The sequence below is a fragment of the Cyrtonyx montezumae genome, unplaced genomic scaffold (genome assembly GCF_038088225.1).
Source record: "Cyrtonyx montezumae isolate F1298 unplaced genomic scaffold, pur_monq_1.0 scaffold_18, whole genome shotgun sequence".
In the NCBI taxonomy this organism is placed as follows: Eukaryota; Metazoa; Chordata; class Aves; order Galliformes; family Odontophoridae; genus Cyrtonyx; species Cyrtonyx montezumae.
In genome coordinates, this window is record NW_027071914.1 from 13,047,784 (window position 1) to 13,063,886 (window position 16,103).

The 16,103-nt window shown below is 48.2% G+C and overlaps 2 protein-coding genes across 8 annotated transcripts; one reads left to right on the forward strand and one right to left on the reverse strand.

The window, feature by feature from the left end:
* Nucleotides 1–1,555: 1,555 nt before the first annotated feature.
* Nucleotides 1,556–15,875, forward strand: HNRNPH1 (heterogeneous nuclear ribonucleoprotein H1). 7 transcript variants are annotated; one of them, XM_065734766.1, is made up of 14 exons: nucleotides 1,556–1,836; nucleotides 7,868–7,927; nucleotides 8,808–8,945; nucleotides 9,607–9,762; nucleotides 9,955–10,098; nucleotides 11,632–11,770; nucleotides 12,791–12,969; nucleotides 13,159–13,230; nucleotides 13,304–13,443; nucleotides 13,605–13,740; nucleotides 13,862–13,945; nucleotides 14,081–14,131; nucleotides 15,044–15,136; nucleotides 15,564–15,875. In XM_065734766.1, exons 1-14 carry the CDS (start codon nucleotides 1,788–1,790, stop codon nucleotides 15,686–15,688), a joined length of 1,566 nt encoding a protein of 521 aa, XP_065590838.1. In that variant the 5' UTR covers nucleotides 1,556–1,787; the 3' UTR covers nucleotides 15,689–15,875. The 7 variants fall into 7 exon arrangements, with proteins under 7 accessions (XP_065590838.1, XP_065590839.1, XP_065590844.1 ...); XM_065734767.1 differs by having other exon boundaries at nucleotides 13,310–13,443; XM_065734770.1 differs by having other exon boundaries at nucleotides 1,558–1,836; nucleotides 13,331–13,443.
* LOC136047564 (deoxycytidine kinase 2) lies at nucleotides 2,664–7,530 on the reverse strand. Its single transcript, XM_065734765.1, has 7 exons — nucleotides 7,437–7,530; nucleotides 6,640–6,755; nucleotides 6,247–6,440; nucleotides 5,880–6,027; nucleotides 5,337–5,452; nucleotides 3,978–4,077; nucleotides 2,664–2,820 (listed from the first exon to the last, which is right to left on the reverse strand). Exons 1-7 carry the CDS (start codon nucleotides 7,528–7,530, stop codon nucleotides 2,797–2,799), a joined length of 792 nt encoding a protein of 263 aa, XP_065590837.1. The 3' UTR covers nucleotides 2,664–2,796.
* Nucleotides 15,876–16,103: the final 228 nt, after the last annotated feature.

The window sequence follows — 16,103 nt, forward strand, 5'->3', positions numbered from 1 at the left end:
ATGCAATGTGTCTCCATTTGCTTAGATGTCTATACAACCCTTGAACCAGAGCTGTAGAGTTCCTCCACCATTTTCCTGCTCAGGAACTGCAGTGTATGGCTAGTTCCAAGCAGAAATGTCCAGAGCAGGTAGCAAGGTTCAAGGAAGAGCTTTACTTTGGTCTTCTGGTCTAACTTAATACTTAACATTTCTGCTCAGCCTTGTGCAGGTTGGTACAGAGTTCGTGTAGCTGTGCAGGTCTCTGCTCCCATCCCCATTCACCCTGATCTCCACTGGGCATGTCACACAGGGCCATGAGACTATTGTTCAACTCATTTCTCCAGTGGGTTTCTATCCAAGAGCAAAGGCGCTTCCAAGACACGGCATCAAAGAGCTGTCGCTGTTAACAACTAAAGTTTGTCAATTGCTTTCACCTTTCAAACACCACATATATGTTGGCAACTCTTCTGATAACTGCTTAGATCTGTGCTTAGATCTGTAGCTGCTGTTCACTGTACGTTCCTCCCGCAGCAGTGGCTGTGTAGGGATGCGTCAGCCCAGCAAGCGTTGTGCCTGTGCTTAATAGCAGTTACACATTTACAAAGAAGTCATGCGACCTCTATTGTAACACTGGGAGAATATCCGAGTAGCAGAACTGCTTCCCTGTGCAAACAGCAGATTTCCATTTCCTAGGTGACCTCCAAAGAGAAAAGTCAGAATGTGGACTTCCGAGCTTTATTTATCACTGCGAATCAGAGGGCAACAGAGCAGACAGCACAGCCCACTGCAAAGCTGCGAACTGCAACAGCACAACAACAGAGAACCAACCCCACAGTTCAATTACCGTAACGGAGGTTGAAAAGACAGAGCAATGAAGTGCCACTTCGCAAACGAACCTCCGTCTGTGTCTGTTAATATTAATTAAAGGAAGGCCAAAATGGCGGTGAGAAATGAAAACGCTTCAGCTCAGCCGGGAAAGCTGCGAGGAGATGGCGCACCTCCGCAGTCCTAAGGTCAGCCCTTATCTGCCCCGTCCCTCTGCCGCCTCTCAGCCACCGCTCCCACGAGGGCCGCGGTTCCCGGCGGAGCGCTGTGCGGCGGCGGAGCGGAGCCCCGCCCGTCTCTCCTCGCCGAGGGGGGGGCGGGGCCGCTGACGGCCGCAGTGCGCCCGGAGCTGCGCGGTCACGTGGTGAGGGCGCGGGGCGGGGCTTACCGGTGCGAGGCGGGCGGCGGGGACAAAGCGGCCGCCATCTTAGGTCTGCGGGTGGACGGCGGCGGAGGAACGGGTGCGCGGGGCCGAGCGCCCCGTGATCCCCACCCGGCTCCGTGAGGCGAAGCGCGTGAGCGGGGGCGCGCGGGCGGCGGCGGTTGAAACCGCTGCGGGGACCGCTAAGAAATCGTCCCCCGCTCTTTTCTCCCCCTCCCTCCTCCATCTTCGCTCCCCGAGCGGCGGGACGTGATTGGTCGGTTTTAATTTGTCGCGCTGCCATTGGTCGGCGGCCGGAGAGGGGGTGGGAGCGGGCGGAGTGTGACGTCAGCGCGCAGCGCGGCGCGGCCGGCGGCTATTTATAGGAGGGGAGCGGCGCTGCGCAGGAGCGAGCAGGCGGGTCGGGCCCGGGCAGGCCGCAGCTTTCATCGCGCCTCATCCCCGCGGGAGTAGGGAAAAACAGGACGGAAAGCCGCGATCCGCCTCCGCCGAGGTCTCTTTTCGGCGCTCGCTGAGCTTTTGTCTCCGTCTGTGCAGCGCTCGAGCGCCCCCGCCGTGCTTTTGTGTTCTCCCGGGCCCTGTCGGGGAAGGCGCGGCCGAGATGGACCCCTGTCACACCGAGGAGACCGAGGGCGAGATCCCTGGCTTGGGTAAGGCCGCGCGGCGGCGGGAGCGATGTCGCGTGAGGGAAAACCGGCGGGGGTGGGGCGGTGGATGGGGGAGGGGCGTTCCGGGGCCCCAGTGCCGTTGCGGCTCCCCCTCCCCCCCCCGTGTTGGCCCTTGCGGGCGGCGGGGCACGTACGTTGCTTTGGGCCCGGCCCGGCCGCGTGCGCCGCTCCCTCCCTTCCTGCTTCCTCCTCCCCTCCCCCCGCCGCGTGTGTCGTGGCGGCCGCTGAGCTCCGGGCGGGGGGTGCGGGGTGAGCTGGGCGGCATTGAGGGGGGTTGGGGTTAGAATAGTGTGTTGTGGGCGGGCTGCTGCGGGTTTGTTGTCCCGCCGATGGCTCCGATCGCTGTCGGCCTCGTGGGAATGGCGGGGGGGGGGGTGAGAAGTTGGGGAAGGGGAATTCCGTTGGCTGGGGAGGGTCGTAAACAAGGTACCCTTAAATGAGTTTGTTCCAGGTGTAATCCTTCTGACTCCTGTAATGCCCGGCCTTAAGTAGTGTAAATCCCTTGAAAACAACCATTTAATGAAGCAGAAGTTGAAAGGAAGGGCTCTGGACGCCATAACAGTCTCCTCTTAAAATGGTGATCTATGCCAATTATTGCAAAACAACCCTGCCCCAGCGCCTCGTATCTATATTTACCGGTTGTCAGTTGCTGATAACTGCTTAACTCCTCCGTGGTTGGAGCCAGTTACCAGCCCATGTTATTTTAAAATCTTTATTAAACAGTAGAGAACATAAACAAAGTGAAATACATTTTCAAGGCACTCCGAATATATTTTTTTACATATACAGTGAAGTCTATAAAAAAACCACAGTTCAGCCAAACAAAAAACTACTTGTCTGAGATTAAGTTACAGTGACAATACATCTAGGTCTAGTTTAGCTATGTCTAACGTTTAACTCTTGAGTTCAAAGCACTTCATGTTAATCTTGATTCTTGTATTTTTAGGAAGTCAGGAAAGATGTGATCTGTGAAAACAAAGTGTTTATTTAACATATATAAAAAAGAAATGACAATGTGTAAAAGTTTTCGCTTTTCTGGAGGAACAAAGGAGTTGTTACAGTACTTTCTCCAGTGCTGTTTTACATCTACATATAATTCATGATCTGAAATGCCTTTTACTATAATTAGTACTAGGTAGACTTGAGTAACTTAAATAATTTATCAGAAAGATAGGGAAGGGTGGCTTTCAGAATGCTTCACGGTATACGGTTTCATGGAAGGAAGATGGATGTGCCTTCACTAAGTAGCTTTTCCTTATGAAGAAATGTAATGTCTGAAAATTGAGCTGAAATTCTACTTCATTTTCCACAGTGGAAGATGCAGCTCTATAGCAACCACCACCATGTGATGTTGACTTAATATCAGGCACCCAAGCATGAGACTAGATTTAAACACTGTTTTTCAGTATTGGTGACCAGAATAAGACAAAAAAAGTTTCTAGAATTTATTTTGCTGTGCAGTGGGTACACAGCAGTTAGCTACAGCAGAGAGACTTATTTGGAGCATTTACTCCCTGATCTTCCCACAGAACCAGCAAACACCACTTTGTCTTGTGACAAGTGTCATGCTTCTTCTGATGGATGTCGTATTTCTCTTTTGCTCAAAGTGTCACATCGTGCACTTAGAGCTGCATATGCTTTCTTTACATTTGTCAGATTCATTCTCTGTCCAGAAAGCCTTGATCATGAGAATTTGAAGAAGCATAACTAGCTCTGATCTGACTTAGAGTTTTCTAAAGAAATCATGGATGACATGAATTGGATGGCACCACTGTGTAAACTAATGAGTAGTATGGCAGTTCAGACTTGGCAGGGAGCAGTCTGACTAGTCCAGCTGCTGTGCTCTCTTTTTTTCCTCTGCAACTGCCCCTCTTTAAAAATAGTAGCTTATCTCTTGAACCCCTTCAGGTGAGGGATTAAATAGTTTTGTGGAGGAGAAGGAAATGCCTCTTCTGCATCCCTGTGATGAAGGGGCCAATCGCACACGCCCCAGCACTACTACATTACTTATTATTACATTACAGCATTACTACTACAGCATTCTATACTCTTAGTTTTTAAGGTAATATATTAAAATCATAAAATCAGTAACTTGCAGTTTACTGCAGGAAAACATTTCTTACCTCATCAATCAGGTACTCCTGTTTAATTTTATCATTTTTAAAATCTTCATTAACATCCAAAACTAGAACGGGAATCTCTTTAAGGTTCTCAAAATCAACTCTGTTAAGAGATATAAACATTGTTTTACAAATTACTTCATAGAAGTTCTACTTCCATTATGTTTTAATTGCTTTCCAAGGCATCTCAGGTTACAACGTACACTGGGGATGTTGATGACTTTGGTATAAAGCCCAGTTCAAGTCTGTCTTTAGTCACTCATCAGCATTGCATCACTGTAACAAACTTTTCTCAGGTCTAGGCAACTACGTGTCACTTAAAAAGTCTGATTTAAGAAAACTGTCTGTGTTTAAAAACAATTTCTGAAATGCAGTGAAGGGTGTTGAGCAGCATTCTAACTTGCAGCAAAAATACAGGAAACGTTTGCTCATGAGTTTGGAATTGAGTACACAATGTAAATGTTATAATTCCACAACACTGCAATATTCTTGTCTCCTGAACTCTTGGGTCATCCTACATGAATTCTAGACTTAGTAAAAGCAGATGTGACTGTTCAGTCTAATATACTTTTCCTGGAATTGTTTTGAATCTGTTAGTACACCATCTGGAAGCAGTTTTGTTTATTTCAGCTGAAGAGGCATGCTTGCCTACTAAGAATATCCTGAACACTTTTATGAGCTTTTTGTTGTTGCAGTGACTTAATATGGTGATGTCATTTATTACTGCTGCAGTTAGTAATAAATATTTAACCTCCTGCTTTGCATTCAGTAGAGTAGTCCAGGTTCTTGTAGGGAAAACTTGAAGTTAGCCTTCACATCTAGCTAATTCCTGTGTGAGGAAAGCTAATAAACATCTCTCAGTGAGAGTCTAGAGGGAAAAAAAGGCATGCAGAGATAGCTTAGTCACTGGCACACTTCCTTTGTGTAAGTGACTGCCAGAAGCCTGGTAATTGCTTATTTTGAAGCTAGGATTAATATTTAAGCCTTGCTGAACACAGTCATCCTAGTTTTAAGGTAATCAGGACCTTACCTTCCCTTACACTGGAAATTGCTTAGTAAAGAACTGCTCACTGAGTGCAATTTCAAGTTCTGAATTTTCCAGTTCTGAATTTAAGTAATTGCTGGAGGAAGAATCTGCATAGCTTTTCAGGTTTTTTTTTTAATGGTTAAGCAAGTAGTTTTAACTATGCCTGAGTGAAACTAGAGTTGGATCTTATTTTATCCCTGACCAACTTTATCAGGAAGTAGAAAAGAGCCTTGCCTAAATGTTGAAATGAGCTGGTAGTTGGCTGGTTCCTCATGGCAACAGGTTATTTAAGCTATTTTGTCCTCGTCAGTGGTGTAGGGGAAACAGATTCATACCTCAAAGTTCTTTCATAAAGCCAGGTCTCGTGTTTATAGTGAAGGTTTTCCAAATACTCGAGGTCAATTCCTTCCTCTTCTTTTCTCCCCCTCTTCTGTAGTCTTTCCATGCATTTCTGAAAAAGCACAAGCACAGATGTTAATATATTAAAAGCCAAATCAGCTACACAGTAGTCATTAAAGGAAACAATGTGTAGCAGGTGAAAATCATGAAGGTTTCAAAAGTATTAGACATCAGTGAGTGTTAATTTGAATGCTTGGATGAGTCAGAAGTCAGCAGTTCTTATTGAAAGATTCTTTTCTTTCCCATATACTCTGGTGTTGAAGTACAACTTCAAAAATCATCATTTTGATGCTTAGTGACTAGGATACATCAGCAACAGCAGCATTTGCAGGCATCAGAATAGCAGCTCAGAAAGGGAGGCGTTGAATTTGGTCTCTGAATCAAATCTGAGTTTACTACAGGCTTCCCATTGCTTTGGAGAAGAAAATGCTGGTTCAGTGTGTAAGTTACTGCCGTATGTCATAAATACTTCCACATACCTGAGGTGTGGTTCTTAGGTAGATCATGCCATCCAGTTCTATTTCAGATTGAAACTGGTTTAAAAGCCACGTGTGCCAGTCCTGATAGATAGCCCACTCTGTTTCATTGATGTTTCCAGATTCAAACAGGTTAGAAGCAAACACATACCTGAAATGAAAGATGCTAGTGTCATGGTAGGATTAATGCAAGTGAAATTCTTAAATACTAGCCATCAGAAACAGTGCTGGGAGCAGTAATGACATAGTCATACATCTGTATGCCCTTTGCATCATTCAACTCATGCCCGGTGGTTAAAATTGCTGCTTGCAGGTGTTAGTTTAAGTGTTGGAGCTGTTACTCAGAGCTCTTGTTGCATTGAATCATTACCTGTCACTGTACACAGATCTTTCAAAGAATTGCACGGGGTGTTCTGCTTCACACAGCTTGGCTGAGGGGGGCTTCAGCTGTGCCCTCACTCTGCTCAAGCAGGCGTAAGTCTGAAAAGTGTAAGCCCATCTTGTAGGTTTATCATACAGCATTTCAAGTAGGTTTCCTCCACTCTTCTGAGATGTTGAAAGCTCCTAGGGGAGAAGAGAGATTTAACTGTTTCATAGGGTTTTATTCCTGTGAAGAAAAGCACAGTGGGGATGACTGAATGGTCTTGGGGGGGAAATGGTATCTCTAGACTATATAGGTGAATTTGGCATGATTTCCTTGTCCAGTCGCTGCAGTTTTCCTGCTGTGGCCCCTTCCCGGGGCTGCCAGGCATGGCACACGCACCTCGCAGTGCTCCTCGCAGCTCTGGATGTTGCACCACTTGGCGATGGGCTCGGGGATCACCTCCCACTCATCGCTGTGCTTCTCGAGCAGCTTGACAAGCGTGGACTTTCCAGCTGCTGCAAAAAATTGGTCGAATTCAGAGTGTTAGTGCGGGCTGGCGGATAACGAGGTAGTGGCAGCAGTGAGGTTTCTTATGAGGACGCAGGGTGTGTTTGTGCGGTGCTGAAGGACCGGACCCCGGCTCTGCATCTCGGAAGGGGCTCGGGGCGGGGCGCGGGCTGGGGGCCGCCCGCACCGTGCCCGAGGAGGCTCTCAGAAAGTGGCATTTATCTGCGGCGGCCGGGCGATAAGGAGTTGGCGGGGCCGCCATTTTAGGAGCAGCAGTGCCGCATTGTTCGCGGGCTGGCGGGGAGAGCGGGGCCGCCGCGCATGCGCGGTGCCGAGGTCCAGCTGGCGTTCTGCAGCGCCGACTGCGGGCGGGAACTCTGAGCGCGGTAACGGGAGGAGCGCGGCTGCTTCCAGGCGGATGCGGCCGCGCGGAACGATCTGGCGCGTGTCTTAATGCCCAGCGGTGCGACTGAGGTACGCAGCACGGGTGGGATGTATCCGTCCCGGACGGGCTGGTGTAACGCTGTGCCTCCACTCCCGGCCACGCCGCCGGATAGCGCTCATAGGGCGGCAGGGCTCACCCGCCGGGACCCGCGCTTCGCAGCGCGGTCCGCCCCTCCGTTCCGTGCCGTAAGGACGGGGGTAAAAAGCGCTCCCACCCACGCGTCCCCTCAGCAGCCCCCGCTCACCGATATTGCCTTCAATGGAGACCTTCCTGAGCCGCTTCTGGAAGCTGCAGTCCAGCCCGGGGCCGCGGCAGCACCTCTTGGCGGGGGTGGACATGGCGGGAATGTGTGGTGCTGCGGATGCTGCCCGCTTTAAGGCTCCCGCCGAGCGCTGGGCGGGCGCCCAGACCCTGGTCCCCGCCCCTCCCCGCACAGCCGCGGCCGCTCCCCCCCCCCTCCTCCTCCTCCCCTTGCTTTTCCCGCTCAGAGTTGCGTTTTGTGTGGGTGCTGTAGCGAGTGCCGGTAGCTCTGTGGTATCCAGCGGTGAGATGCGGGGTGAAACGTAGCTTAGTGCCGGTGTGTTTGGAGGAGATGGGAGGGATCAGTGTTTTCCTTTGTGTTATGATAATTGTGACCCGTGTCTCTTCTTTCCCCGTCTCCTACAAACACACCAGGCTTCAGTGACCGAAGCGAGCAGATTGTTTCACGTGGTGTAGCGTCAGCATTTGAAGCTGGTAAGTGCCAGTTCCCGCGCACGTCCGCTCAGTCAGAGCTCTCCATACGCCGTGTCGGTGCGGATGGCGGCGGTGCGGCCCCGCGGGGCATGCGCGGTGTGCAGAGCGGCGCTCACAGGCGCATGCGTGCAGGCCCGGCCCGCGCCCCGCGCGGGAGAGCGAGCCTCGGCTTTGTTCAGCGCAGTAGGCAGGCGACGCATGCGCACAAACCATCGCGAATGGGGTGGGGGGAGGGAGGCGGGAGGGGGAGCGTAGATTAGCGAGGACGCATGCGCAACTTGGCGGGAGCGGCGCGGGGAGCGATTGCGTTAGGGGGTGCGTGTCCTGGGGCGGCCGAGCGCGGTGGCGCTACGGAGCATGCGCAGGCGGGGCCTGCGGGGGGTGGTCAGGCTCCCCGGTTCGCGCCGCCCCGGCCACGCCGAGGTTGCGGTGAGCTCCGGGCCGGAGAACGGTGCGGTGAGCGTCGGCGGGGGCTGCCGGTCGTCGGGCCTACCCGGGCGGTGCGTGGGGTCGGGGTTCTTTGTGCGGCGGAAGGCCCGGCCCAGCGGAAGCGGGAGTACCCGCCGCCATTTCCTAGCGCGCTCTCGCCACAGGCTCGCCCGCTTGCTGCCGCCTGACCGGGACTAGGCGCTCTCTGGACAGCGGATCAGGCTCGGAGCCCTAGAACCACCGCGGAGCCCCACCATGTGTGCGTGCGGGGACGGGGGCTGGGCGCGGGCAGGGGGGCGGGAGCGGCTCTGTGTGTGTGAGGCGGGCAGTGGTCCGAGGTAGAGGAGGCTCGGGTGGGTGGGCTGGGCCGGGGGTCCGCCGGGCGCTCTGAGGGGTGCGGGTGGTGGGCATGCTTCACTTGGCTCAAAGGGGCTTCTTTGGTCTTCTGCAGCCACCACTGAGACCGAGGCCGAACCGAATCTGACCTCCAATGTAATGCTGAACACGGAGAGCAGCGAGGGATATGTGGTGAAAGTGAGGGGGCTGCCCTGGTCCTGCTCCACCGAGGAGGTGCAGAGGTTTTTCTCTGGTAAGCAGAACTGAGGGGATTGGGGCTGGGGGCTGGGATTCTTCAGGCTTTCTCCAGGAGTGCTGCAGCAAGCGGTTGAATGAAGTTCAGGGTTCTTCAGTAGCCAGCATAGTTCATAAAGCAAGTGCCCCAGCCAGAATGCAGTGTGGTTAGCCACACTTCTCAAGCAGGGATTGGATGAACAAAAGAGTTGCTGGAAGAATAAAATCTCTTCTTGAGCAGCCAGGGCAGAGGATCTTCTGTTAGAATGAAAATTCCTTATTTAAAGCTTAATTAATATAGTATTTGATACCATTGTAACTGAGTAACTATTTCAGGAATCTGATGCATTAGATCTCATCCTGACTTAGTTCAAGAAAGTCAGCCAGCTGTGTTGCGCATTTAACTTGACTTGAGGCAGCAAAACTTTTTTTTTTTTTAAAAAAGGCTTGTTTGCATTTATCCACAATGTTTTGTTAATCTTTAGTTTCAAACAGAAGAATAAGTTGATTTTAGTTAGGCTCTCTTTTAAATAAATAAATAAAAGCCTGTTTCATCAGGAGCACCACTATCTTTGTCTTGAACAATTTCAGTTATTTTTTTCCTTACAGGATATCTGAAGCTTCTAAAGCTGCCACATTCCTCTAACAACTAAATGGAGCTGCTTGTTTCTGTTTTTCAGACTGCAAAATTCTGAATGGAGCTTTGGGTATCCGTTTCATCTACACGAGGGAGGGCAGACCAAGTGGAGAAGCATTTGCTGAACTTGAATCAGAAGAGGATGTGAAACTGGCACTGAAAAAAGACAGAGAAACAATGGGACACAGATATGTTGAAGGTTTGATTTGGTCTAGTAACTGACTAGATGTATTTGGTATTTGGTGGGTTTTAGTAACTGTTGTTTGTCCCTGAATGCATGTGATAGGACAAATGGACTTCTGTCTTATCATAAGTTGACTAGTTTGAAGGCAGAGGGCTTTAAGAAGAGCTGAGCATTCCTCAGTGCATTAATTCTAAGTGCCTTTTACAGTTTTCAAGTCAAACAACGTTGAAATGGATTGGGTTCTGAAGCATACTGGTCCCAACAGCCCTGATACGGCTAATGATGGTTTTGTACGTCTTAGAGGACTTCCATTTGGCTGTAGTAAAGAAGAAATTGTACAGTTTTTTTCAGGTATGTGGGGTAAAAATACTAGCTGTAGCAGTAATGGTTAATGCTAAAAGGAAAAAAGAAAACGACTAACGAGAGTGGCAACCATAAAAGAAGCACCCCCCACAGCAAAGCACACCCCTGGCTGCCCAGTAATACTTCCAGCAGTTTGCTGATCTGTATTAAAAACAAATAAGCAGTTGTCAATTAATTATCTGGACTCATTAGATAGTTTCTTAGGTATTTATTTTACTAAATAACTGCGGAATCTTCCAGAAGCTGTCCTAATGTATAGTTGGTGTGGTGCACACTGTTCCAAGGGAAGATAGCAGAAAAAAAAGTTTTGCTTTCTAAATCACAAATAAACAATTCCAGTGGGAGGATATCTCCTCTCAGACTTAGCTAGTTCATGTGGCTAGTTCTTACCTTCTTCTGTGGAGGATGCAGGAAAGCACTGCATTGTGCCAGATTTGTGACTTCTTAAAAATATGGATTTGCTACTGAGTAATGCCCCAGGTAAAAACAAACAAAAAGCCACCAGGAAAACCATCCTGCTGAACTCTGCTGAAGTACAGGTTTCCCTTTCCCATTCCCATCCCACTTCCCCTTGGTGTTGAATTGCTTAGTCATTTTGGATGGAGAGCTAATGTCTTGCTGACTCTAATTCTCACTTTCTTGCAGCTGTTGTATATATATTCATATTTTCTTAGCGATGGGAGTGCTGTTGTAAATGGAAAGAATGAAATCCATTCACTATTGTGATTGAACTTGTCAGGATTTTTGGAGTAGTAACTATCTACTATCTAAGTGTTAAAGTTGGCTAGACTGTTGTGTTGCTAGCAGCCTTGAGATGATGCAGCCTATCGTTTTTCTTTTAAAATATTCAAAGTCCTTCTAATCCTACGAGCTCAGAATGCTTTTTGTGTATTCTGAATTAGTAATGCATTTTGCAAACGAGCAGTTCCAAAGTGTGCACTTTTACTTGACTTTGCTATGGTTAAATGGTTTAATCTTTAAAGACTGTTAAATGTGCTCAATATATAAGATGTGCCTCGTGTGTTCATTAGCTAATACTTCTGAAATTCATGGTTTTTCTTAATTAAGCACTTCTATAGATAAAAACTTAATACTGAAACTTAACATTTGCGTGATTGTTTTGACTGCTAGTAGAAATTGTTATATGTGAAGTTGTTTAACTTGATGTGTTTGAATCTGTCACGTTGAAAAGTTCATCTTAAATCAAATACTTTCACAGAATTGAAAAGATTTTTAACATGTAACCTTCTTAATGCACCCTGTGTTAGATGCCTTTTCTGAGGGGTTATTTTTGACACTCAGAACATGTCTGTGCTCTGCAGGGTGGATTAAGAACATAAACAGAATGGTATGTGATGATAAATTTGTTTACGTGCTTTTTCCTCTAGTGTTCTAGAATCAACATACCATTCATGTACGAATACTAAACTTCTGGTGTATTTAAAGCTATAAGAAAACTCATGACTGGGCTTGTGATGTTAATATTGCCCCCTACTGGGGTTATTTGTCCTTGGGTTGAAGGGTTGGAAATCGTGCCAAATGGGATAACATTGCCGGTGGACTTCCAGGGGAGGAGTACGGGGGAGGCCTTCGTGCAGTTTGCTTCACAGGAAATAGCTGAAAAGGCTCTAAAGAAACACAAGGAAAGAATAGGGCACAGGTGGGGATGGATGGTTGGTTGGATATGTCGCTTTTCTTATGGTAACCAATTAAATCCATATTCTCTCTTCTGAAAATGTTCATGTCCAAATAAATACGGTATTTTGGTCTCTAACTTGGTCATCAGTTAAAGGTACTATAACTTCTGTGCAGTATGGCACAGGCTGTCTGCATTGACTGCAAACATGAAATTGGGCTCAGTTTGTATGCTTTGAAAATGTGGTCATTCTGGAGGAGTGCAAAATGGATAGCTTGAAAGTGGCAAAGTTGAGAGACTATGGCTTTAACTTCTCAAATAGCACCAATTATGCCTTTAGCTCTAAAGACATGCACAGCACTCTTATTACCATAAGAAAATGTGATAATTTCTAAACTTGTTTTATAAATTGAAATGTAACGAATTTTCCTGCTGTATTAATCTTCCATGTGATAAGCATAGCTTTCAAGAAATTGTCACAAAGGGTTTTTATTCTACATTACTTGTGACTATTTTTTATTGAAGCATGCACTTCTTGCCTACGCTGAATCACTGAAGCATAGGCTGGGTTCATTAGTACATGCAGAGCTTTTTGTAGTGTCCTGATGGGTTAAAATCGTGGTGGAGATCAGGTTTTTAACCCTCTGCTTGTATTGCCACATGAGCAAAACAGTGCCGAGTTGAGTGGACATCAGTCCCTCCTGTTTTTTCTTGACTAACACTTGAAATTTGGGGGAGGGGGGTGGGGAATCAGTCTTGCTCCCCCGCCCTTAATGGTGGGATACTGAGAGGTATGAGGAGCATGTAAACCCTTCAGTAATCGTAATTTCTTGAAAATACACTGATTTAAAAGTAATGTAGTTTTATTTTTTTATTTTTTATTTTTAGTAGTATGTCATTGCCTGCATAACGTAAAGAAACCTGGCTTAAAGTACGCTGCCAGTTTCAAGGCTCTGACTGAATGTCTTGCTTTACTGTGAAATTGTTAAGGTGCTCTGTGGCAGCACTTAGAGCCTGACTGCTTCCTGTGGGCACGGTTTTTAGGTACATTGAGATCTTCAAGAGCAGCCGAGCAGAGGTGCGCACTCACTACGACCCTCCACGCAAGCTGATGGCAATGCAGAGGCCAGGTCCTTACGACAGACCTGGTCTTACCCGTGGATATAACAGTCTGGGCAGAGGAAGTGGCTTGGAGAGGATGAGGCGTGGTGCGTACGGGGGAGGTGAGTATGTGAGGTCCGAGAGCGAGCTGCTCGGCCGGAGGCGGCATCGCTTGGAGCACGTGATCTGGTTTGTATACGTGTCCGACCTACGTCTGGGGGAGGTAGAGCTCTGTGGTGCTGCTGTGAGCAGCGTGTGTACGTTGGACCTTCCTGCAGTTGAAATGATCATGTTGTCCTGTCTGCTTACAGGTTATGGAGGTTATGATGACTACAATGGGTATAACGATGGCTATGGTTTTGGTTCTGATAGATTTGGGAGAGGTAAGCTATCTCTAATAGGAATTGTAACTAACCTTCAATACATATAGAACAGAAACTTAAATACATCTGAAAGACCTAGAATGGACTCTCTTCTCTGCAGGAATGTCGGACCACAGATACGGCGACGGGACGTCCACCTTCCAGAGCACCACTGGCCACTGTGTCCACATGAGAGGTCTGCCCTACAGAGCGACGGAGAACGACATCTACAACGTGAGTGCCACGTCTGCTCCCTTCAGTACTGAGCATGCTGTGATGCTTGCTGGAAGTGGTAACTGCTGCTGCTCAGCAAGTGCTCCCGCGCAGAGAACAACTTGCTGTGAAGCCAAACTGCTATATTGGTGCATTTTAATCTCTGTGTATTTCGTGTGTAGTTCTTCTCACCTCTGAACCCTGTAAGAGTACACATTGAAATCGGACCAGATGGCAGAGTGACCGGGGAGGCGGATGTTGAGTTTGCGACTCACGAGGACGCCGTGGCCGCCATGTCCAAAGACAAAGCGAACATGCGTAAGTGTGTCTGCTCTGCTCTGTGGGACATGCCTGCTGCAAGTGGGACACGTTCTGTTGGAGCCTGCCTTGCAGTGAGACTGGGAATTGGGTGTGAAGTCCTCTCCGACTTTCCTTTCAGAGCACAGATATGTAGAACTCTTCCTGAACTCTACAGCAGGAGGAACCGGCGGTGCCTATGGCAGTCAGATGATGGGAGCAATGGGTATGTGTGAGCATTCTTACTGTCCTTGTTAAATAAGTGCTTAATGTTTAATGAAGCTGGTAATTTTGCTCAGCTTCTGCTTATTCTTTACCTGGCATATAAATTGAAATACAGCATTTTGTCTTAATCACGCAGTCAAGGAATCTGAAGGGGTGGTTCAGGATTGGAACACCAGCACGTTGGCAGGTATGTAAAGCTTCAGGGTGTTCCCACTTCAACGATTATGAGGCTGAAGAAATGGGTGCTTGTCGATGTGTATGGGAGTGTGGTGGTGTGGAAGCATAGTGAGATGCCTGTCCTTTCTATTCCACTCCCTTTCTTTTCTGGAGACCAGAAAATAGTTTGGTGATGAAAGGTGTATCTGTTTTGTGTGCTCTGCCACTCGGGCGTGGTCTTGGTGGCATGGGAATCTGCTTCATATTTGGGGGAAGCGTTTGAATTGATTTTCTGAGCTCCAGCATTGTTTCAAAAACTGAAATGTGCATTTGCAAGGCAAGTCTTAAATAATACTCAGTTGCTTTAAAGCAGATACACCCTTCTTTTTTACCTTGCTTTTCTGGTTTCTTAGGCCTTAAAATGGTGGCTGGTGTTTGGGGGTTTCTGTGAGGGTGGCGGCAGGGTTTCTGTGGGGATATATTGCTGCATTTATAGTATTTCAATTACAAAATGTTTTAAAAGTAATGCAGATATTTTAGCCTTGGGAAGGTTCAGTGGGAGTGCGTGCAAGAAATAGGTGAAGAGCCATGGTTAGTAAGCTCAAGGGGAGGTCTGTCAGCATTGTACACTAAAGCCCAGGAGCTGGGTCTGTACATCCCCTCAGATGTGATCATGCAGGTTTGTCAGGCAGTAGAAGCTGCAAAAATAAAGCCTCTTGTGCCTGAAAGCAACAAGTGCTTTCCATACTTCCAGAAGCTCCTGTTGCTGCTTGATGATGGGGATTTTTTCCCCAGCTTGTTTCAAGCTTGCTATGTTATCTACGTGGGAGGAAGGTTACCCAGGGTAAACAGTGAGCTGTTTCCAGAGTCTGGAGGGGGCTGTTGCTGAGGGGTGGACTCGCAGACCGACCAGTTTGTAATGTTTGTGTCCTTTCCTTGGAAGGAAGCCAATCCAGCTACGGTGGCCCAGCTAACCAGCAGCTGAGCGGGGGTTACGGGGGCGGATATGGCGGCCAGAGCAGCATGAGTGGATACGGTAAGGCCGAGTGCTCGCTGCCTCTGGGGGTCTGCACCCGGCTCCAGCGTGAGGCCCTGCCCCGCGGGTGTCGAAGGGCACAAGCCCCAGGGTGAATTGAGAACAAGAGGGAGATAAGTTGGAAGCAGGAATCTATTGCTGGGGGAAGTCATTATCCTGAGGTGGATAAGGGAGTGCCTGTCTGACCTTCTCTGTGGGTTTGGAGGCTCACCTGGGTGAATTGCCGGGGGGAGGATGGGCACTGCCCTCAGAAGGGTAATAGAACGCTGAGGCCTTGGGAATGGGAAGGGGTGAGCAGACAGATGTTGGTTATGGAGCCTTAACCTGCAGTGCTCAGTATGGGGCAGAGGAGGTGGCGTTCCCAGCAGGGATGGGTGAGCTTTTGGTGCTGTGTGTGTGTGGTGACGCTGTTCGATTTCCACCCCAGACCCCGGGAGTCAGGGCGCCATGAACAGCAGTTACTACAGCAGTGGGAACCGCGCATCCATGGGCGTGAACGGCATGGGAGGGATGTCCAACATGTCCAACATGAGCGGTGGCTGGGGGATGTAACCGGAGGGTGACTTTTGGTCAAATCTTTTTTAAAAAACAAAAAAACAAAAAACGAAGTTTAACAGTTTTGCAATACGAGCTTGTGATTTATGCTTTACTGTAAGTGGAATCAGGATTGTTATTTTAAACCTTTCGGGTTGAGTATTTTTGAACATACAGAATGACCTTTCATCTAGGACGTCATAACCCAGTTGAGCAGAGACTAGAACTGTTGAACGACTCGGGCGTTCTGCTTAGTTTTGTTGTAGGAGTGTATTTAAGCAGTAAGCGTATTTAGGTTAAAGCTGTTGGAATTACGTTAAATGTTGCTCTTATACCACATTACATCTGACACTGTTTTGAATACATGTTGAAGAAAACATGCTTTTTTGTAAAGAAACAATATAGGAGCTGTGTCTGGAATTCCAAGTGAACA

Coding starts and splice junctions, on each gene's coding strand:
- HNRNPH1 (XM_065734766.1), top strand. CDS start 1,788: ATGGACCCCTGTCACACCGAGGAGACCGAGGGCGAGATCCCTGGCTTG. Junction 11,771..12,790: donor AAGGAAAGAATAGGGCACAG/GTGGGGATGGAT, acceptor CACGGTTTTTAG/GTACATTGAGATCTTCAAGA. Junction 12,970..13,158: donor GCGTGGTGCGTACGGGGGAG/GTGAGTATGTGA, acceptor GTCTGCTTACAG/GTTATGGAGGTTATGATGAC.
- LOC136047564 (XM_065734765.1), bottom strand. CDS start 7,530: ATGTCCACCCCCGCCAAGAGGTGCTGCCGCGGCCCCGGGCTGGACTGC. Junction 6,441..6,639: donor GCTGCGAGGAGCACTGCGAG/GTGCGTGTGCCA, acceptor CTTCTCCCCTAG/GAGCTTTCAACATCTCAGAA. Junction 6,028..6,246: donor AGATCTGTGTACAGTGACAG/GTAATGATTCAA, acceptor CTTTCATTTCAG/GTATGTGTTTGCTTCTAACC.